This window comes from Apteryx mantelli, chromosome 28 (genome assembly GCF_036417845.1).
Source record: "Apteryx mantelli isolate bAptMan1 chromosome 28, bAptMan1.hap1, whole genome shotgun sequence".
NCBI lineage: Eukaryota > Metazoa > Chordata > Aves > Apterygiformes > Apterygidae > Apteryx > Apteryx mantelli.
In genome coordinates this window covers 3603127-3623701 of record NC_090005.1, presented here as the reverse complement: position 1 = coordinate 3623701, position 20575 = coordinate 3603127, and the positions used below count along the sequence as shown (strand labels likewise).

The 20575-nt window shown below is 68.9% G+C and overlaps 1 protein-coding gene across 9 annotated transcripts; it reads left to right on the top strand.

Moving 5' to 3' along the window:
• The first annotated feature begins 2796 nt into the window (after window positions 1-2796).
• On the top strand, window positions 2797-18641 carry UBTF (upstream binding transcription factor). 9 transcript variants are annotated; one of them, XM_067312009.1, is made up of 22 exons: window positions 2797-3044; window positions 6238-6371; window positions 8507-8682; window positions 9058-9141; window positions 9529-9684; window positions 10504-10568; window positions 11219-11339; window positions 11822-11932; window positions 12257-12390; window positions 12898-13039; window positions 13366-13407; window positions 14206-14319; window positions 14520-14675; window positions 15186-15341; window positions 15517-15627; window positions 15727-15815; window positions 16042-16231; window positions 16515-16562; window positions 16676-16744; window positions 17463-17609; window positions 17903-18022; window positions 18433-18641. In XM_067312009.1, the coding sequence occupies exons 2-22, from the start codon at window positions 6314-6316 to the stop codon at window positions 18544-18546; spliced, it is 2403 nt and encodes an 800-aa protein (XP_067168110.1). In that variant the 5' UTR covers window positions 2797-3044; window positions 6238-6313; the 3' UTR covers window positions 18547-18641. The 9 variants fall into 9 exon arrangements, with proteins under 9 accessions (XP_067168110.1, XP_067168105.1, XP_067168112.1 ...); XM_067312004.1 differs by having other exon boundaries at window positions 11219-11348; XM_067312008.1 differs by lacking the exon at window positions 2797-3044 and adding an exon at window positions 3189-3208 and having other exon boundaries at window positions 11219-11348.
• Window positions 18642-20575: the final 1934 nt, after the last annotated feature.

The following is a 20575-nucleotide window of genomic DNA, read 5'->3' as shown; positions in this document are numbered from 1 at the left end:
ACTCGGTGCAGGGGGTTTTGGTGACCTGCAGGAAAACCTGCGGAGCCATTCCCCGAAGATTGGGGGGGGGGGCAGAAAAACTCTGCAAATCCCAGCGACGTTCTGGCATTCCCGTGCTTCCGAGCAAGGCCCTTACGCTGGCTTCTTCCATGGAAAAATCGCACGTAAGGCAACCCGCACGCCCGGGAGGAAGGTGGGGACGTGTTTTTGGGAGAGGTGTTTGCGCAGAGGCCACTCCATCTGGGGCAAGCTTCCCTGCGCTCCCTGGGGAAGGGTCCCGGTGGCCTTAGGCTACCAGTGCCCAGGGAAGAGGCTTCCCAAACCCACCCCAGCTCCAAACTGCTCTCCTGGGGTGAGTTTTGGTGGTCATCCCCGTAGCCGGAGACGGGACAGGTCCAGTCTGGAGAGCACCGGGGCATTGGAGCGGGCTCTTGAAGCGCCGTGTCACTGCGACAGCCTCCGATTAAAAATCTCCTCCTGGGATAATTCAATTTTTCTGATGGCAATCACAGGTTTAAGGTGAAACTGCAGGGAGCTGGGGTGGGCTTTTCCCCCCTCCGGCTGTGCTGACACAGGCGATTTTTCACACCGACTGGCGCAATCTCTGCCGCTCCTTGCAGCATCGGAGCTGCACGCGGAGACACACGGGGCCGCGCGGGGCCCATCCGGGTGCTGAGCCCACGGGCCTGCATCGCACGGCGGGGACCGGCACCCCGGCCTGGCCGAGCGACCGCCGATGGGAAACGGTGCCGCGGCCTTCGCTAACATCCACAGCGTCGGGGCGAAATGCTCTGAAAGCTGGGAGCCTGCCAGAGATGCGAGAAACGGCAACAAGATTGCGGACATGCGTGTACCTTTGCATGCAATCTTTATACCTTTATTTGCAAAAATACCCCTATAGACAAATAACAGCAATTAAAAAAAAATTCCCTTTGCAGGCAGGAAGCCCTCTGGAGCGGAGGAGCGCAGAGCAGAGCAAGGAGGAGAACGTTTGGGGCAGGTATTTGTGAGGCGCCTTCATTTCTGCCAGCCCGCTGCAGGTTTTTACGGCCGGTTCTCATGCTCCAGCTTTCCTTTTTGGTAGCAAAAAGGAAATAACCGCATTTCAGGCCATCCGCGAGTGCAGCTCAGTGTCAGCAGTGCACCAGCTAGAGCGAGCTGGGAGTTTCCCATCCAAAATGGCTTTTTGGTTAGGAGGCGTCGCTGGCTTGCAGTGGTGTGGGAGCTTTAAAAATAAAATAAAAGGGGGAAACGTGGATGTTGTTGAGGTGAGACATCTGCCAGGCTTTCTGAAAGCTGCTTTCCACTCAAATGGGTCTTTGAGAAATTAAAAAAATGAAGATTAAAAATGTCAATGTTCAAATGTTTGGCCTGATTGTCTCTAAATTTTTTATTTTTTTTTTTGCAATTTTTCCCCTCTTGCAAAACAGTGACATTTCACCTAATTTAGAACAGGAAAAACAGCTCAGCCAAGCGGCCCTTTCCATGCAGGATAAATATATATATTTTTTAATCTTTGGCCAAGGGGATTAGCTCTGCTCACTGCTGGGGCCGCGGTGCCGCTTGGCACGCCTCGGTGGCCATGCCGGCTGGAGAGCAGGCCTGTGCGGCAACGCTCCCACCGGGGAGCCGGCAGCTCGGCCGGCTGCTCCTTCGCCTGCAGACAAGGCCCAAATAACCCGCTTGCATCAGCCTGTGGGGCCGACGGCACCTGCACCGAGGGGCTGTTTTTTCCCTTTCTTTGCAAAGTGAAAACCCCCTGGATTTTGGGCGTATTTCCCATGCGACCAGATGGTGAGGTGCCTGCTGGCATCTCTGCGGCAGTTGCAGCCGGCAAAGCCAGGCAGCCGTGCGCTCTGCCTCCCTATCCCTTGGGGTCCCGGGGGTTCCCACCAGCTCCCGACCCTGCTCCGTGCATTTTGGCAGGTGCCGGGGGGAATTGCTGGCGCACAGGGCCGGCCGAGAGCGTGCGGGCGGCCCGGGATGGCCGGGAACGCGCAGCCGGCTCGAGCCGGCCGGTCGCACGCGGGCGGCCCGGGATGGCCGGGAAGGCGCCGGCGGCCTGGGAGCGGGGGCGGCCGGGGGAGGCCGGGAGCGGGCGGGCGGCCTGGGGCGGCCGGCGAGGCACAGGCAAGCCGGGGTGGCCGGCAGTGTGCAGGCAGCCTGGGATGGCCCGTAATTTGCAGGCAGCTTGGGATGGCCGGTAATTTGCAGGCAGCTGCCCGGCCGGGATTGGCTGCGGGGAATGACGCCCAGCACAACAAAGGTGGAGTTGGAGAAATTGCATTAAAAAAAATTAAGAGCGAGAGAGAAGGAGAAAGGGAGAGGGGAGCGGAGGGAGGGAGAGAGGGGAGGAAACTGCCCCTCGCCCGCCCCGCCGGGGAAATCCCCGAGCGTGGCCGTGTCCCGGCGGCGGCGGCCGGGCGCTCGGGGCCGGGGCCGGGGCCGGGCGGGCGGCGGCAGCGCGGCCGCAAGCGCCGGGCGCTCCCCGCCCTCGGCGCCCCGCGCCGGGGGTGGCCCGGCGGCGGCCCGCGGGGTCGGAGGGGACCCACCGGGGCGGGAGGCGGCTCGGCTTCCCCCCCCCTCCCACCCCCCGCGCTTCCCACCCCCCCCTTTTTTTTTTTATGCAAACGCCAGGAGAGGATTGTTGCACATGTAAGGAGATTTTTTTTTCCTCCCCCCCCTCCCTCCTCTCTCCTTCCTCCTCCTCCTCCTCCTCTTTTCTTCTCGCTACAGTGTTGCAAAAGCAAAGAGCAATAAAAAACACAGTGAGCGGCGGTGGGAGCGCGGGGCGGCGGCGGCCGGCGGGCGCCGCTGGGGAGCGGCGAGGCTGGCGGCGGACCCCGGCGCGCAGAGCCCGGCTGATTGGAAGAGAAACGCAGCGCCATGGAGGCGGGGGAAGCGCGATCTCTCTGCGGGGACTGGAGCGCGTCCACGCCCGGGGCCAGCGCTGCAGAGCTGGCCGCCGTTCAACCGGCGCTCCCCGCCCCGGCCCCGCCGAGCCCCGGCCCCGCCGAGCCGCGGCCCCAGCCGCGGGCCCGCAGGTACGTGCGTGCGCCGGGGGAGCGGAGCCGCGCCGCGCCGCGCCGCGCCGTGCCGTGCCGCGCCGCCCGGGCTCGCCATTCGCCGCCGCGCCGCTCCGCCGGCGGGGCTGGAGGAGGCGCTTTGTTCCTCCCCGGGCTCCAGCTGCCGCCGCGCACCGGGCTCGGTAAGGCGCCGCCGCTCCGATCGCAGCGAAGGTGGGGGGGAAGGTTTGGTGGCGGCCGTTTGGGGAAGGGGAGGGTTGATTTATATTTTTAAAAAATATATTTTTTTTAATATATTTTTTTTTTCCGCTCCCCGGGGCGGCCGCGCAGGCCCTGCGGGCAGGAAGCCGCCGCCGGCGCTCGCTCGCTCGCTCCCCGCCGCGCCGCGCCGCGCCGGGCCGGGCCGCGCCGGCGGGGGGCACCGCGCTGGGGCTCGGCGCGGGGGGAGCGCACGGCTCGGCGGCCTCGGTGCCCCCCCCTCCTCCTTCCCTTCCCTTCCTTCCCTCTCCTCCTCCTCGCTCCCTCCCTCCTTCCCGCTCGCCCTCCCTCCCTCCCCGGCTGCTGCAGCTGGATTTCGGGGGCAGGCTTCCAGCGCTGGGCGGTTGTTTTTCCCCAGCCCGGGTGAGTCCCGCGCCGCGGCGGGGAGCTCGGCGCCGCCCGGCCGCGCTCCGGAGGGTGCGTGCCCGGGCTCGTCCGCTTCCCCCCCCCCGCTTTATTTTTCCTCCCTTCTTCGCTTCTTTTTCCCCCCCCCCCTCTTTTTTTTTTTTTTTTGCCTCTCTTCCCCCCTTCTTTCTTCCTTTCTTCCCCCGGACCGGGAGCGGGGCTCCAGCCCCCCGCTGGGTGGGTGGGTGTTTCTGGGCTCCGCCGTGCGAGGAGGGGTCGGGGGAGGAGGAGGAGGGGGCGGCGGCGGCGGGGGGGTGGGTAGGAGCCGCTCCCCGGGGGTCGGTGCGGGGAGGTCGCGCTGCCCTCGCCCGGCTCGCTGCAGCTGCCCGGCCGCCCCCAGCCGGGCATCCCCGCCCCCCCTTCCCCCTCCTCCTTCTTCCCCCAGCGGCTCCGGCGGGGCTGGGGCTGCGGCGGCTCGGCGAGCTCCCCCCCTCCCCCTGCAGCCCGGAGCCTCGGGAGGTGGGTTTGTCTCGGCTTTATAACCGCGCCGGCTGCACAGCGCCCAGGGCGGCGGGCTGCGGCGGGCGGGCGGGCGGGCGGCGGAGCCGGCGCGGCGCGCCCCGGCGCGGAGCGGCGCGGAACGGCGGGCGGAGGCGGGCGCAGCCCGGCCATTGTGTGCCGCGGCGGAGAGCGGCCGCGCCGCGCCGAGCCCGGTAACCGCGGCGGCGGGGGGGGGAAAGCCGCGGCGGAGGGCACGGGAGGAGAAGGGGAGGGGGGGGGGAAGCAGAGCCGCGCCGCATTGCCCGGGCCCCAGCGGGCTGCAGCGCCCGGCGGCGGCGGCGAGGGGGCCGCGGAGGGGAGCGGAGCGGCGCGGCGGCCGCATGCAGCGCGGCCGGGGGCGGGAGCGGAGCCGCGGCGCGGGGGAGCGGAGCGGAGCGGAGCCGCGGCGGGGGAGCGGAGCGGAGCCGCGGCGGGGAAGGGAAGGGAAGGGCAGGGCAGAGCCGGGGGAGCGGAGCGGAGCCGAGCGGAGCGGCGGCGGGGCAGGGCCGGGAGGGCAGCGCGGCGCGGCGCGGCCGGGGGAGCGGAGCGCAGCGGAGCCGGGGGAGCGGAGCGGGGCCGGCGCCGGGGCCGCTCCATTGTCTGGGCGGGCGGGCGGGCGGGCGGGGGAGGCGGCGGCGCGGCGCGCGCTGGCGCCCGGGCGGCGGCGGCGGCAGCAGCGGCGGGAGCCGGCGGCGCGGCGCGGCCGGGGGCGGGCGGAGGGGCCGCGGCCGCGGCGGGCAGGGAGGCGCCGCCGGGGCCGCCCGCGCGCGCGGTCCCACCCGGTTCCTGCTGCCTGGCGGAGGAGGAGACTCGCGCTGGCCGGCGGCGCCGGGGCTGCGCAGGGCATGTGCGGCCTCCCCGCCTCCGCCCGCCGGCCCGGCCCCTTCCTCCCCCTCCTCCTCCTCCTCCTCCTCCCTCTCCTCCTCCTCCTCCCCCCCCCCTCCGGGCCCGGGATCCTGCCCCCCCCCCCGGGGATCCCGGCGCCCCGCTCCCCCCCCCCCGCCCGCCCGGGGATCCCGGTGCGCGCGCACCGCGATCGCCCCCCGCCCCGCCCCGCCGCCGATCCCTCCCCCCGCCCCGCCGGGATCCCTCCCCCGCCCGCGATCCGCCCCCCCCCGGGGCCGGGCCTTCTCCGGGGGGGGGGAATTCCGGCCCCCCCCCCCCGGGCCTAGGCCTGCTCCCCCGGGGCGACCCGCCCCCCCCCCCGGAGTGATTCCTCCCCCGAGTGATTTCCCCCCGGGGCGATCCACCCCCCCCCTGCTGTCCCTCGGCCTTGGGGCTGCTCCCCGCAGCCGATCCACCGATCCGATCCCCCGGGCCTGCTCCCCCGGGGCTGCTGCTCCTCCCTCCCTCGGGCCTGCAGCCTGTCTCCCCCCCCCCCCCCGCCGGGCGATGGATCTCCCCCTCGGGCTTGGGATCTGGCCTGTTCTGCCCCCCCAACTGCCCACGGGCTCTGGGACCCCCCCCCCCCCGAGGCCTCTGGCCTGCTCCACCGGGTGATCCCTCCCTGGGGCTCTGTGGATCCCCCCCAGAAATATCACCCCCACACACACGCCCCGGGAGCTGTGAGGATCCTTCCCCTGGAGCCCCACCCCCTGTGGAAATATCCCCCCCCCGGGATATGGGGAGATCCTTCCCCCAGAGCCCCCCAAATTGGCACCCCAAGGGGGCTGGGGGGTCCCTCTGAGAGAGTTCCCCCCCCCCCCCGGGGATGATCCCCAGATCTGTGGGATCCCTCCCGTTGAGGTCCCCCCACCTCGGGGTCCCTTGGATCTGGTGGGATCCCCCCTGGATCCCGCTCCCCCCACCCCGTCCCTCGGACCTGTGCCCCCCCTTCCCTCCTCCCTCCCTCCGGGGGGCTGCACCGCCTGGCCGGGATCCCCCCGGGATCTCTGGACCCCCCCAAATCCCGGGGTCCCCCCTCGCCTGGACCCCAGCGGGAGCGCGAGGGGGACAGGGGGGTGCGGGGGGGGGGGTGCCCGGACTCCTGGGCCCCCGCCCGGCGCCGCGCGCAGGTGTGGGCTCGGCGCGGCCGGGCTGCCTAGCGCCGCTTCCCCTCCGCTTGCAGAGCCGCGCGCCCTTGAGCTACGGCAGAGCCGGAGAGGGACCCCCAGGGGCTTGTCCTGGCGTCGGGCAGCTGGAGAATGAACGGAGAAGCCGAGTGCCCTACGGACTTGGAAATGACAGCTCCCAAAAACCAAGGTGAGAGGGGCCCGGAGGCGCGCGGACACCCCCCCGCCCCGCTCCGCACCGCCGGCCTCAAACGGCTCTTTGCAGCAAATGCCACGTTTTAAAAACCTCGGCAAGGCCCTTTCGGTCCGGCCCCGGGGAGCGGAGCATCCGCGCGGGCTCCGGCAAACGCAGACGCTGCCGGGGGGTCCGGCTTTTCCGCGGGGGGCCGGCGCCGGGGCAGCGGCCGGCGGCAGCGGCGGCCGGGGAGCGTCGCCTCTGCGGCTGGGCGGAAGGCGCCCTGGGTCGCCGGCGCCTCGGCTCGGGAGCCGAGCGCGGCCCGGGCTGGCACAAAGAGGTGCCGCGTTCGCTGGAGCTGCACCGCTCACATCTGGGCTGAATTAAAAGCCGAGCCGTTACCTTGGGCCTCCGGCTTCCAGACCCCAGGATGACATCAGAGGTTCAGTGTTTTTTGTTTTTTTTTTATTGAAAAGTGGAAGGAAAAAAAAAAAAGGCAAAGAAAAGGAAAAAGAAAAGGGGCGTTTAGCGGGGCAGCCTGCCGGCGCCGAGGGGCTCTGCCCATCGGCCGCCCCAAAACCCCCGCGCGGCGCTCGGGGCCTCGCGGGGACGGCGCCTGGCTCCGTTCCGGCCCCCTTCCCTCCCTCCCTGCCTCCCTGCCTCCCTGCCAGCGTGGGCAGGTGCCCAGGGCTCACCCTGAACTCGGCGCAAGCCCGGACAGGAGGAGCAAACCCTCCCGCGCGCCTTTCCTCCCCGCTTCCCCCTCGCTTGCCGGCGGCTCATTTGCCCTGAGCGCACCCGGCCGGAGCACGTGGCCTTTGCTGGGGCTTTAGATGGATTTAATTACACCGGGGCAGCTTTCCTAATATAGCGCCGGCCCTGCCCGTGCCAGCAGAGCCCGGGATAAATCATGCCCGGGGCACTGGCCGCCCCGTTCAGCCTCGTGGGCAACTCCGCAGCCCCGGTGCTCGTAGCAGCCCCCGGGGCAAAGGCGCCGGGAGGACGAGGCATCGCCGCGGCAGCCGTGGGGTCGGGAAGGGGATGGGGAAAACGGGCAAAAAATGCCGGCCCCAGCACGCGCCTGGCTCCGATCCCTCTTGACGCGCCCTGGAACCCCTGGCCGCGGTGGGGAGAGGTTTCCCGTCTCTCTCCCGCTTCGCGGCGTTGCTGCTCCGGCGGCAAGCCCATATCCCGGGCGGGAGGCGCGACGGGGCTGAGAGCAGGTTGGCTCGGCTGCCGCTTCCCCTTTCCCGGCAGAGGCTCCCCGGAGCGGTGCGGGACCCTGCGCCGGGGCGGCGGAGGTGAGCCCGGCCCGCCTGGGAGGGGTTCGGTGCCGCGGGGGCCAGGGCGCCCCACGGCCGTGGGTGGCCGCGAGCGCTCGGCTCTGGCGTGCAGAGGGAAACCGGAGCTGGGGCAGCCGGAAACTCGTCCGCGCTCCTCCTGGCGGAGAGAGGACAGCTCGGGGGGTCTTGGGGTGGCGTAAGCATCACCCCTGCCCCATCTGGCACCCCACTGTGGGACGGGGCCGTGCCGGGCTCCAGGCCCGGATCCGGGTGTCCCTGAGCTTTGACCTTGGCAGAGGTCAGTGTGGACCCACATCCCAGGTGATGGCAAGGCTCTCCCAGTTTAAGGAAGCCCCGCGCTGGGGGGTTTCCCGTTGCCCTGGGCACATTTTTTCCTGCTTGGAAAGCAGGTTCCCCCAGTGGCCTTCCCGGCTGGAGAGCGCTTAGCTCGCATCCCGTCCCGTCCGAGAGGGCTTTGCCTCTGTGCGAAGGGAGCAGCCCTCGGCTCCCGGGCGGCAGAGCCGTCGCCTTATCTGATGGCGCGCCGGGATGAACGAGTCTCTCTGGTTTGCGCCGAGTGGATTTTCTAGCTTTGCCCGGATTGTTTGGCCCGTAGAAAGTTGCTCCGGGGTGATGGAAACAGCCACATCCCTTTGATCTTTAATCTCGGGAGGCAGCGTGCGGAGATTACGTGTCGCGGCGTGCAGTCCAGCCGGCAGAGCTGCACGCTGGGAGCTGTAGTCCCTGCGTCCTGCCGCTCCGCGGGCGAGGAGACGGCAGTGGCGGGTCCCACGCTGCCTCTGCTCCGGCTTGCCGGGAGGGTCGCCTGCCCGGCGCCGCCGCTGAGCCCGTTTCTCTGCCGCTCAGACCGCTGGTCGCAGGAGGACATGCTGACTCTGCTGGAGTGCATGAAGAACAACCTGCCTTCCAACGACGGGAGCAAGTTCAAAACCACCGAGTCCCACCTGGACTGGGAGAAAGTGGCTTTCAAGGACTTCTCGGGGGAGATGTGCAAGATGAAGTGGATGGAGATCTCCAACGAGGTAACCGCGCTCGCGCTCGCCTCGGGGGTCCCGGCGGCGTCACGGTGTCGGAGGGGTCGCCACGAGGCCCGGCCGAGCGTGCCGGCGACCTCCCAGGCCCGCTCGAATAGCCCCCGTTCAGCGCGCCGAGTCTCAGCCCTTAGGGCTGACGCCATCCCGCTGCCCGCGGCGCTGCAAACTTCCCCGCGCTGGTCCGCCTTTCCGTGCGGAGGGAAGAGCCGCCATCGGAGGCACCGGCGTCCAAGTCATTGCGCGGTGGCGTTATGAAGCCGCTTGGGCTTGCGCCATGCCGTGCCATGCCGTGCCGCGCGGGGACCCGTCCCCTCCCCGGCGCCCGGCGTGCTCAGCGTTTGGGGCCCTTCTTTGCTCCCGCAGGTGAGGAAGTTCCGGACCCTGACGGAGCTCATCATGGACGCTGAAGAGCACGTCAAGAATCCTTACAAGGGCAAGAAGCTCAAGGTAGGTCACCGAGGCAGGAACCGGGGGAGCCCTGCTTCCCCGGGCCGGGCGTTGGGCCAGGGGCTGACGCCGGCGCAGGTCTCCCGTTGGGACCTCGCCGCTGGCTAATCCCCGTGACCGGCTTCCCGGGGCGGGCGAGCGCTCCGGAGGCTGTGGGCTCTGGGTCCGGGCCAAGCGCAGGGTACATTTAATATCGCCGGGCGCAGGGCTGCGAGCCCGCGTCCAAGATTAGCGCCGGGGGCCGTGAGCCGGGCAGCGCCGTGCTATTCCTGGCCGGCCGGGCCAGGTGGGGCAGCGGCCGCGGCGGGGTGGCGTGGGGGCAGCCGCTGCCCCTTCCTCCTGCCTCCCTCGTCCCGGCTCAGCGTCTCCGCCGCGCTCTCTCCCCAGAAACACCCCGACTTCCCCAAGAAGCCCCTGACTCCCTACTTCCGCTTCTTCATGGAGAAGCGGGCCAAATACGCCAAGCTTCACCCCGAAATGAGCAACCTGGATCTCACCAAGATCCTGTCCAAGAAATACAAGGAGCTTCCCGAGAAGAAAAAGGTACGGATTGGGTTAGGAAACCTCTTCTTGCCCGTGTGTGCCTTCCTGCCCAGGGCGCGCGCGTGCTCCGGGGATGGATGGGGGCTCTGCACGCCCGGCTCTCCCAGGAAAACCGGCAGAGCCCGGCCTCTGCCCCGTGAGGGTTTGCTGCCCTCGGTGGGAAAAGCCCGGGCGCTCGTTTAGTCCCGTCAGACCAGTAGGGCTTCCTTTCCTTCTGCTGTCCCCGTTCCCAGGATCCGTGGGGCGGGAGGGCGGAGGCGAGCTGGGTCTGTGCGTCCGTCCAGCTGGACCCGGCTGGTGGCTTTGGCGCCGCATGAGTCCATACTCGCTGCCGGGGTTAATCGCGCCCCGGCTCTGCTCCGGGGCCGCGTCTTTGGGAGGCGCTGGGAGGAGAGCGGCCGAGCCTGCCTGCGGCTCGAGAGGCGGCCGAGGGCTTGGCCGGGGCTGGAGAGCCCTGGCGCCCAGGCGGGTGCCCCTGAGGACCTCCCTGGCTCTTCTCGGCCTGGGTTGACTTAGCACCAGCAGTGAAGGTCCTGGGCGCAAGGTCCTGCTGTGCCCTCTTGCCCCAGGCTGTCACCAAGTGGCACATTTCCCGGGCTTGTGCTGGAGGAGAGGGGACACTCGCGCCCCTAAAGCCCAGGGCACGCTAGAAACCCCGCGGCTGGGGGCTGCAGCACCAGCCCTGCGAGCCGGAGAGCCCTCGAGTGCCCCCGGGGGCGGCGGGGTGCCCGGTCCCGCGCGGGTGGCAGGGACGTGTCTGCCTGCCCGTTCCCCGATGCTAACGTCCCTCTCCCCCTCCCGGCCGCTCTGCGCCCCCAGATGAAATACATCCAGGACTTCCAGCGAGAGAAGCAGGAGTTTGAGAGGAACCTGGCGAGGTTCAGGTGAGCAGGCAGCCGCCGTGTTTCCCCTCCGGGGCATAGCCGGCCTCCCCGCCTGCGGAGGAAGCCCCGCTGGGCGTTACGATTTAAAGGCGGAGGCGAAGGGACAGGGGGGACTGAGAAAAGAGCAAGGAAAAAGTGTCTGCAAGCAGCCCCCCAGCTGGGACGCTCAGCCAGCCTGGCACGGGGCAGAGGACCGGCTGCGCTCTGTGCATTAGTGATTGCAAGCGGGGCACAGGCACCCTGTCGCTGGCGTGGTTAAACGCTCTAGCGACCGCTCCGTTTCCCACAAGCCTTCCCTTGGAGCCTGGTTGCTGCGCTCCAGGTGGTTCCCGGCGATCCCGGTGACCTGTAGCTTGCTGCCGGTCCAGGGATGCTGCTGCTCCAGGGATGCAGCCGCTCCAGGGATGCAGCCAAGTGCAGTGCATTAAAGGGGATGCTCATAGCTTATGCTCCCCGAGAAGCACGGACCTCGGTCTCTCCTAAAACCCTCCTGTTTTTCGCGAGGGCCCCTCCGGCCCCCTGTACCGGAGCCCCGCGGAGGCTCAGCCCTGCGGTCGCGGTGGTCCCTTGGCGGGGAGGCTTAGAGGGTGCGCTCCTTCCCCTGCGACCTCCGTAACGCTCTCCCTTCCCCGCTTCCCTGCCGGGTAAAGGGAAGATCACCCGGACCTCATCCAGAACGCCAAGAAATCAGACGTCCCCGAAAAACCCAAGACCCCCCAGCAGCTGTGGTACAACCACGAGAAGAAGATCTACTTGAAAGTGCGTCCAGATGTGAGTACGGTGGGTGGGAGTGCGTGTGAGCGTGAGTGATGAGGGGTCCTGCACCCCGCTGCTGGGGGGAGAGGAGGGGGAAACGAGAGAAGCATTTTAGGGGGGGGGGGGGGACGGGCTGGAAGACGCCGCTAGAAGCTCCCAGCAGTCTGGACGGAGGTAAGGAGGGGCTCCGCACACCTGGAAGAGGCTCCGGGGGCTATAGCCCCCCGTTTTATGCCTGCAGTCGAAGGGGTGACCACAGCCTTTCGCATGAGTCAGGGCAGCAAGGATTTCCAGCACAGGCACCCACCTCCGGCCATGCCCCACACTCGCACGCACCCCCTTCCCCGCCGCGAGCTCGGCTCGCAGCCCCCCCGCGGCCCCGACTGGGCGCCGCCGGGGCAGGCGGGCCCCGCTATTTTTGCCCCTTTTTTTCCCCCCCCCCCCTTCTTTTTTTGGATTTTACCCATCTGCCCTCACCTCTGGCTTTGGGTTTTCAGGCCACCACGAAGGAGGTGAAAGAGTCGCTGGGCAAGCAGTGGTCTCAACTCTCGGATAAAAAGAGGCTGAAATGGATTCATAAGGCCCTGGAACAGCGGAAGGAGTACGAGGTAGGGACCAGCCTCACCCGTTCCCCTCCACACTCGCCCCCACGTTCACTCCGAGCCACTCTGCCGCCCGGCCGCCAGCCGCCTGGCCCGACGGCTCCAGCCACTAGCCCACCTTCTTCCCGATAGGCAGCATGGGCCTTCAGCCAGGTCCCCGCAGGTCCCTAGCGAGTCTGAGCCCTGCCTCCTCCAGCGACGTTCGGGGCAGGGAGAAGTTCCCCTGGGGAGCTCATTAGGGCAATGGTTGGCTTCTCTTTCCTCCTCCTCCGGCCCCCAGCCAGGCGGGGATCGGAGCCCCTCTCCTGACCGCTTGTCCGTCCTTTGCAGGAGATCATGCGTGACTACATCCAGAAGCACCCCGAGCTGAACCTCAGCGAGGAGGGCATCACCCGCTCCACCCTCACCAAGGCTGAGCGCCAGCTCAAGGACAAGTTTGACGGACGACCCACCAAGCCGCCTCCGTGAGTGCTGTCCCGCGACGGTGGGGAGGACGCGGCGTGCCGTGTGTCCCCGGCGTGTCCTGCCGCCCCTCGCCGTTCAGGCGCGAGGGATGCGTCCCTCTCCAAGCTGTTGCTTCGGGCTCTTGAGACGCTGGTTCTCGCTAACGAGGAAACTGGTGGTCTCTCTGGCTTTGAGAGCCCCAGGAGCACCATTGCTGGGACCATGGACATGGGCTGTCGATGACCCCATTAATTCCATCCTTAAATATCCGTTTGCAGAGAACCTGAGCGAGGTTTATGGCGATGCTGTGTGCTCCGGGGTTGGGGGTTATCCAGAGATGTTGGCACTCGCTTCCCTGAAGTGCAGCCACCTCTGGAGCGCGGTGCGGTGCCTCACTGCCTGGCGTAACCCAGCGGGCAGGAGAGGATGCTGGGGACCATGGGGGGCTGCGAGCAGCCAGCCGGCTCCGCAGAGGGACACGCGTGGGGCGGGTTGTCCCTAACGCTGGCTCCCTCCGTCGGTTGCAGGAACAGCTACTCCCTGTACTGTGCAGAGCTGATGGCCAACATGAAAGACGTGCCCAGCACCGAGCGGATGGTGCTGTGCAGCCAGCAGTGGAAGCTGCTCTCCCAGAAGGAAAAGGATGCGTACCACAAAAAGTGCGATCAGGTGAGGATGGACGGGCGGGTGGGCAGACGGACGGACGGACAGACGGCCACCAGCGCCACGGGGAGGGAGGGACGGGAGAAGAGGACTTTTGGCAATCTCACTGGAAACGAGCCCCCGAGCCTTCCCCAGTGCCTGCTCTTGGGGTCTCGGTCACCAGTGTCCCCGGGGTCCCTGGTCTCCTGCCTTCGTCCTCCGTCTCCATCTCCCCTGCGCGTGGGAGCAGACGATGGTCCGGGTGGAGGATGCTGCTGCCGGGGGGGGGCTCCCGAACAGCGGCAGGGTGGGGTGTCTCTGTGTAACCAGACCTCTCCGTCCCCCCCCCCCAGAAAAAGAAAGACTACGAGATCGAGCTGCTCCGCTTCCTGGAGGTGAGCGGGGCCCCGGGGGGGGGGGGGAGCCCTGGCCGGGAGGCTGCTGCAGCGCAGGGCTGAGGCGGCAGAACGGGGGGGGCCGCGCTGTTGCTGCCCCGCTCTGCTCCCCCCAAACCACGGGGGGGACCCAGCGGTGGGAGCCGCGCACCCGTGCGGGGTCAGGTCCCTTCCCTGGCTGCCCTAACGCCCGGTCCCGGTGCTTCCCGGCGGAGCGCGGGGACGTCAGGAGGAGGGAGCAGGAGGCTTGGCGCGAGCGGGGCCGGGGGGGCGGAAGGGGCCGCCGCCAGCGGCCGCGCACGAGGCAGGCGGCAGCGAGTCTCTCGCTTCCTTCCCCCGGCCGGCGCGTAGGCGGGGGAGCCGCCGGGTTGCTCCGCGCCGTGCCGTGCCGTGCCGGGCGCAGGCGCGCCATCGCGCTCTGCCCCCCCCCCCCCCCCCCCCCCCCCGCATGCCAGCCCGGCCCGGGCGGACGTGACGCGGCCCCGGCTTCGCTCGCAAGGGCGCGAGGGGGTGGAAAAGCCGGCGGTGCACCTGCCCACGGCACGCGGGGAGGAAGCGGAGGAGCCGGAGCCGGGGCAGAACGGACGTCGCCCTGGGAGCGGGGTAACGGGGGCGCGGGGGCTGCGTCCGCGGCGGCTTTCGGATCTGCACGACCTGGGCTCCCCTCGCTCCGGTCTCCAACCGGCTGGGCACCTCGGTGCCCCCTCCTCGGCGTCCCCGGCCCCTGATTGCGTTAAAGCCTCGTTAGCGCCAGGCCCGGAGCCGTCTAACCCCATCTCTCCCCCCTGTGCCGCGCAGAGCCTGCCCGAGGAGGAGCAGCAGCGGGTGCTGGGCGAGGAGAAGATGCTGGGCAGCAACCGGAAAGGGGCGACGAGTCCCGCGTCCAAAAAGTCCTCGCCGGAGACCGGCAAGGTAAGAGGGGCCGCGGGCGGCTGGAGAGACGGGGCGGCACGTGCCGGAGGCACGCGATGGGGTCGCTGCCTCGCGCGGCGCCTCGGGATGCCCCCGGGGGCTCCCTTTGCCTGTGCTTTCCTCGTGGTTTTCCCGGGATGGGAGGCTGCCGGCGGCGGGTTGTCCGTGCGCTGGCCCACGGCCCCGTGTCGCTCCCGCAGGCCAGCTCGGAGAAGCCCAAACGGCCCATCTCCGCCATGTTCATCTTCTCGGAGGAGAAGCGGAAGCAGCTGCAGGAGGAGCGGCCGGAGCTGTCGGAGAGCGAGCTGACCCGGCTCCTGGCCCGCATGTGGAACGACCTCTCCGAGAAGAAGAAGGTTATTGCCGTCCCCGGGGACCCTGCCTGCCCCGTCCTGCCGCCCAGGGGCTTTGCCCGCTCCGGGCAGCGGAGCTGGGGGACATCGGTCCCCGGGAGCGTGGCAGCTCCGGTGCTTGCCCGGGAGCTGGTGCTGGCGCTGATGGGTGGCCCTGGCTGTGCCCTGGTCCCTCTTGCATGGCTGGATCCATCCAGTTTGTCCATGCGACCCGTCGGATCAAAACCCGGGAGGATCCTTGGGCCTCGGTTCGAAGGCTCGGGGGGTTTCTCGGTGGGGGGAGGTCCTGAATGACGGATGTGCTGGTGGGGGGGCTCCCGCCTCGGTGGGGCGCGCGGTGGCTTGCAATCGCCCTCCCCGCGTTGTCCCGACCGGGCCGGGCACGGACGGTGCCGGGATTGGGTGGGGGGGAGCCGCATCCCGCTGCCTCCCCGCCCGGTGCTCGGCGGCCGGACGGGCTCTGCCGCGGGTTCTCGTGCCGCGCTCTCAGCCGCGCCGCCCGCTCCCGCGCAGGCCAAGTACAAGGCGCGGGAGGCGGCTATGAAGGCGCAGTCGGAGAAGAAGCACGGCTCGGATAAAGAGGAGCGCGGGAAGCTGCCCGAGTCTCCCAAGACGGCCGAGGAGATCTGGCAGCAGAGCGTCATTGGAGACTACCTGGCTCGCTTCAAGGTGAGCGGCGGGCCGGGAAGGGAGCTGGGAACGGGGCGGCTTCTCCCGCCCGGCGGCGGGGCAGCGGCCCGGCACCCTCTCGCCCCGCCGGCGACGGCCCCGGCCGAGCTGGGAACGGCCCCCCGGCGTCCCGGGGGCGTCTAACGGGGGGGCGCCGCGGGTCTCCGTGCCGCAGAACGACCGGGGCAAGGCGCTGAAGGCCATGGAGGCCACTTGGAACAACATGGAGAAGAAGGAGAAGCTGATGTGGATCAAGAAAGCGGCGGAGGATCAGAAGCGATACGAGGTGGGTGGCTGCCCCCTCCCCGGCCCTCGGCGCCCCCCCCCCCCCCCCCCGCGGCAGCCGCCCCTCTCCCTGACCCCCCTCCCTGTGCTGCCGCCCCAGAGGGAGCTGAGCGAGATGCGGGCGCCGCCGTGCTCCACCAACTCCGCCAAGAAGATGAAGTTCCAGGGAGAGCCGAAGAAACCCCCCATGTGAGTGCCCTGGGCATCGGGGGGGGGGGCGGGGGGGGCAGCCCGGCTGGGCGGCGGAGCCGGCTCGAAAGCCTCCCGGAGCGGCCCCGGGCTGGGATTCCCGGCGGTTGGCGCGGATGCACCTCGGGAGCGGGGTTGTCCGCGGCGGGGGGATGCCCGGGTTGTCCCCCGCCATGCGCCGGCTGAGCCGCTCTCTGCGTGTCCCCCCCCCACTTCCCGCTTGCAGGAACGGTTACCAGAAATTCTCCCAGGAGCTGCTCTCCAACGGGGAGCTGAACCACCTGCCGCTGAAGGAGCGCATGGTGGAGATCGGCAGCCGCTGGCAGCGCATCTCCCAGGGCCAGAAGGACCACTACAAGAAGCTGGCGGAGGAGCAGCAGAAGCAGTACAAGGTGCACCTCGACATCTGGCTCAAGGTGAGCCCCCCCCTGCGGCCCCCCCTTGCACCCCTCGGGCTCCGGGGCTGCGTGTCCCCGCCGGCGCTGGGGGTGCTCTCTGCTCGCTGGCCGGCCCTGCGAAACCGCCGTCTCCAGACCTGGCTTTTCCCATTTTGCAAATTAAAAAAAAAATTATATATATATATATGTAAATTTGGGGAAGGGGCTGGAGCTGGTGGCTCCTCGCCTGCTCTGCCCCCCCCCCCGCAAGGGCGCACGCCCGGCGCTGCCCCCGTCCTCACCGTCTGCTCCGTCCCCGCAGAGCCTGTCGCCCCAGGAGCGGGCTGCCTACAAGGAGCACACTTCCAACGTGAGTATCCGCCGGCCCCGGCGCGCCCGGGCCCCGGCCGTCGCTGCCGCGCGCTAGGCGCTGTACGGCCCCGCTGCTCTGAACGGTTTTGCCTCGTTTCCCCCCCCCCGCAGAAGCGCAAGAGCATAGGGAAGATCCGGGGCCCCAACCCCAAGATGAAGCCGACGATGCAGTCCAAGTCGGTGAGTCGGCGCAGTGCCGTCCCCGGTGCGGGGGACCCCCGGCACCCTCCGGGGGGGGGGGGAATGGGGGGGCCATCCCGCGTGCACCCCCGGGCCCCTGCCGCTTTCGGCAGCCTCCCCTTTTTCTGCGGTAATAAACCAAGGGGCTTTTGGGGATGTCCACAGCGCGAAGCGGGGAGAGGCTCGCCGCCGAGGAGGAGGGTCCCGTGGAGGGTACCAGGATCTCGTGGAGGGTGCTGGGATCCTGTGGTCAGTACCAGGGTCCTATGGAGGGTACCAGGGTCCCGTGGAGGGTGCTGGGGTCCCGTGGTCAGTACCAGGATCCCATGGAGGGTACCAGGATCCTGTGGTCAGTACCAGGATCCCATGGAGGGTGCTGGGGTCCCGTGGTCAGTACCAGGATCCCATGGAGGGTACCAGGATCCTGTGGTCAGTACCAGGATCCCATGGAGGGTGCTGGGGTCCCGTGGTCGGTACCAGGGTCCCCTGGAGGGTACCAGGATCCAATGGAGGGTGCCGGGATCCCATGGTCAGTACCAGGGTCCCATGGACCATGGAAGGTACCAGGGTCCCGTGGAGGGTGCCGGGGTCCCGTGGTCAGTACCAGGATCCCATGGAGGGTACCAGGATCCCATGGAGGGTGCCGGGGTCCTGTGGTCAGTACCAGGGTCCCGCGGAGGGTGCTGTGGTCCCATGGAGGGTGCCGGGGTCCCCGCAGGAGTCCGAGGACGACGACGAGGAGGAAGAGGAGGAGGACGACGACGACGAAGACGACGACGACGACGACGACAACGGCGACTCGTCGGAGGAGGCCGGCGACTCGTCCGAGTCCAGCAGCGAGGAGGAGAGCGAGGACGGGGACGAGGTGAGGCGGCGGCGGGGGGGTTGGTGTGGGAGGGGGGGCGTCACCCTCGGTCGGGCCCGGGGGGGTCCCGTAGGCGCCGGGGCAGGGGAGCATCCCGGCAAAAAGGGGAGGTGGGGGGGGCCGGGTCCCCTCCGCCGGCCGCGCCAGGAGCCGTGTCCCCCCCCCCCCCCCCCGGCGCAGGTCCCCGGGGCGCAGAGGGGCGGGTTGCGCAGAGCCCCAGCGAGCAGAGAAAAAACCTCCTGTCTTTTTCCGGGTGGAGATACTGAGTCTGGTCTCGGCTCCGTTTGCGCCAGTGTCAATGCCGAGTAAGTCACCAGAGTCAAAGCTTTGCACCGGTGCAACTGAAATCAGAGTTTGCTGGATGGCGCTGGGGCCAGAAACCGTGTCCGTGCCTTGTGCTCGCCGCCGGACAGGTGAGGCGTCTCGGCCCCCTCGTTCGCCCCGGCTCACCGCCTCGTCCTTCCCCGGCTCTAGAGGGGGGAAACTGAGGCACGAGGCGGGTCGGGTGCCCTACCCCGGCTCGCGGGGCCAGGCAGCGGCAGAGGTGAGGGTAAGGGTATAGGGTATAGGGTATAGGGTATAGGGTATAGGGCAGGGCCCCCCCCCGCGGCCCCCGCGTGCTGCTTTGCCGCCGCGCTGAGCACTGGCAAACTCACTCGTGCGCCTGCCTCCCTCCGCCCCGGGGCGGCGCAGCGGGTTTCGGAGGCGCCCCGGGAAGCGGGGAGGGAGCCGGCAGGGAGAGAAGGGAGAGGAAGGGGGGGGGACGCAGGAGCCGGGACGCGGCGCCCGCCAACCCGCCCCCCCGCCCCATCCCCTCCCGCAGAACGACGAGGACGAGGACGAGGACGACGAGGACGACGAGGACGACAACGACTCGGAGGGCAGCAGCAGCTCCTCCTCTTCCTCGGGAGACTCGTCCGACTCCGACTCCAACTGATCCGCGTCCCCCCCCTCCACCCCGCCCCGGCCGAGCTCTTAGTAACGAACGTCCTTTGGTTTTTCTCGGTTTCGGTCCCGTTTTCCTCCCCCCCCCCCCCCCGCCCCCGTCCCCCATCCCGTCCCGCCGCCTTCCTCTTCCTCCTCTTCCTCCTCGCCCCCCCATCGGAGCCCGGCCGGAGGAAGGGCGGCGCGGCGCGGCCCCCGGGCCCAGCTCACACTACGGGGGGGCCGGGGGCGCCGGGGCCCCCCCCGCCTTCCCCCGCGGCGCGGGAGGCGCAGCCGTTTCTTTTGCTCCTTGTTTTCGGAGGCTCGTCGCCCCCCCCCATCCTCACCCCCCCCATTTATTATTTTTTATTTTATTTTTTTTCCTTTTCGCCCCTCACACACACGCCCCCCCCCCCCCCCCCCCGCTACCAGCTCCGGACTTTATAGAAAAGAAAAACAACAAAAAAAAAATCCCCCCCCTTTTTTTTTAAAAAAAAAGCACCCCACGAACGGAAAAAAAAAGAAAAAAAAAAAACACACACCCCCCCCAAACGCCCCCCTCCCAGCCCCTCCCGCCCGGCCCCAGGACGCGGCGCGTGAGCCGAGTTGCTCAGGACTCAGCCCTTGGGACGCTCTCGCTCTCCCCTCCCTGCCCTTTCCTCCCCCCCCGCCCCCCCCGCCCCTCGCGGCTTCTCCGGCCGGAGCTGGGAAGGGGCTGGGACCCCCCCCCCGCCCCCCCCCCCCCCGGTACAGCGCGGAAGCTGCAGCGGGAGCTCCCGGACGTCACCGCATCCACGGCACTTAGGAGCGAACTGTTACCGCCCGGCGCGGGCCGGGGGGGGGGCCGGGGGGGGGGGGGGACGCGTGTGTGTGCGAGCGAGCGTGCGAGTGCGGGGGGGGGGGATTCGGGGTTGGGAGGGGGGGGGCGCCCGGCACCGGCCCCCCCCCCCCCCCGCGGCCACGGCGGCTCCCGCGGCCGTTTCTGCTCGTTGCGACCAATTTGGGGGGCCGGGCGGGGGGGGCGGGGGGGGGGGGGGCGCTGCCGGGAGCGACTGTCTGTGTTGTCGGTGGTTGTTGTGCCGTTGTATTTTATTTTATTCTTTTTTTTTTTTTCCTTTTTATAAAACAAGAAATATCCATCTTTTATTTTATTTTTTTTCCCCCCTTCTTTCCCCCCCCCCTTTTTTTTTTAAAACTTTTAATTTCTCCCCTCCCTCCGTCTCTGTCCACCCCCCCCGGCAAAGCTGCTCCTCTCCCTTCGCTCCGGCCCCCCCCAGTTCCCCCCCCTCAGCCCTCCCTGGGGGCTGCACTCGGGGGGGGGGGATACGGGACCCCCCCCCAGCCAGGCTGTAAATATTGGTGCAGTTTGGGTTGATTTGGGGGGTTTAAGCCCCCTCCCCGCTTGCTGGGATGGGGACCGGGGGGGGGTGGCGGGGGGGGGCCCCCTTTTTAAGCCAGCGCGAGCACCAGCAATCCCACGGGGGGCCTGATTCCTTCCCCCCCCCCCCCCGGAAAGCGGATGGGGGGGAGAAATGTGCCCCCCCCCGGGCGATGGGGAGGGGAGGTTGGGGCGTTTTTTTCTCCTGCGTGTTTTTGTTTAGCCATTTTTCCTCTTTTTTAACCCAGATCTCGGCGCAGGGTGGTGCAAAGCAGCAGGTTTGGGGCTTTTTGGCTGCGAGGGGGGGGGGGTCACTGCTCAGCACCCCAAATCCAGCTGCCCCCCCCATAGGCAGGAGGGTCAGGGGCCCCCCCTCAAACCGCTGCTGTAACCACCGGGGCCCCCCCAGGGCCGGGGGGTGCAGCAGGGCGCCTCCCCCCCCGCCTTGAATCGGGCCAAAAAACGCCGCTTTTGGGAAAATTTTGCCCAGCCTGGGGCTCGCTCCGGGGGGGGTTCACCCCGGTGCCCCCCCGCACGGACAATCCTCCCACGTTCCCCCCCGGGACCGGGGCGCAGACGAAAGCCCGGCCGCCGTCCCCGTGTCCCTCCGTCCGTCCGTCCGTCTCCATCCCCCCCCCCCCGCCTCCGTTTGGGGTTTTCCTTT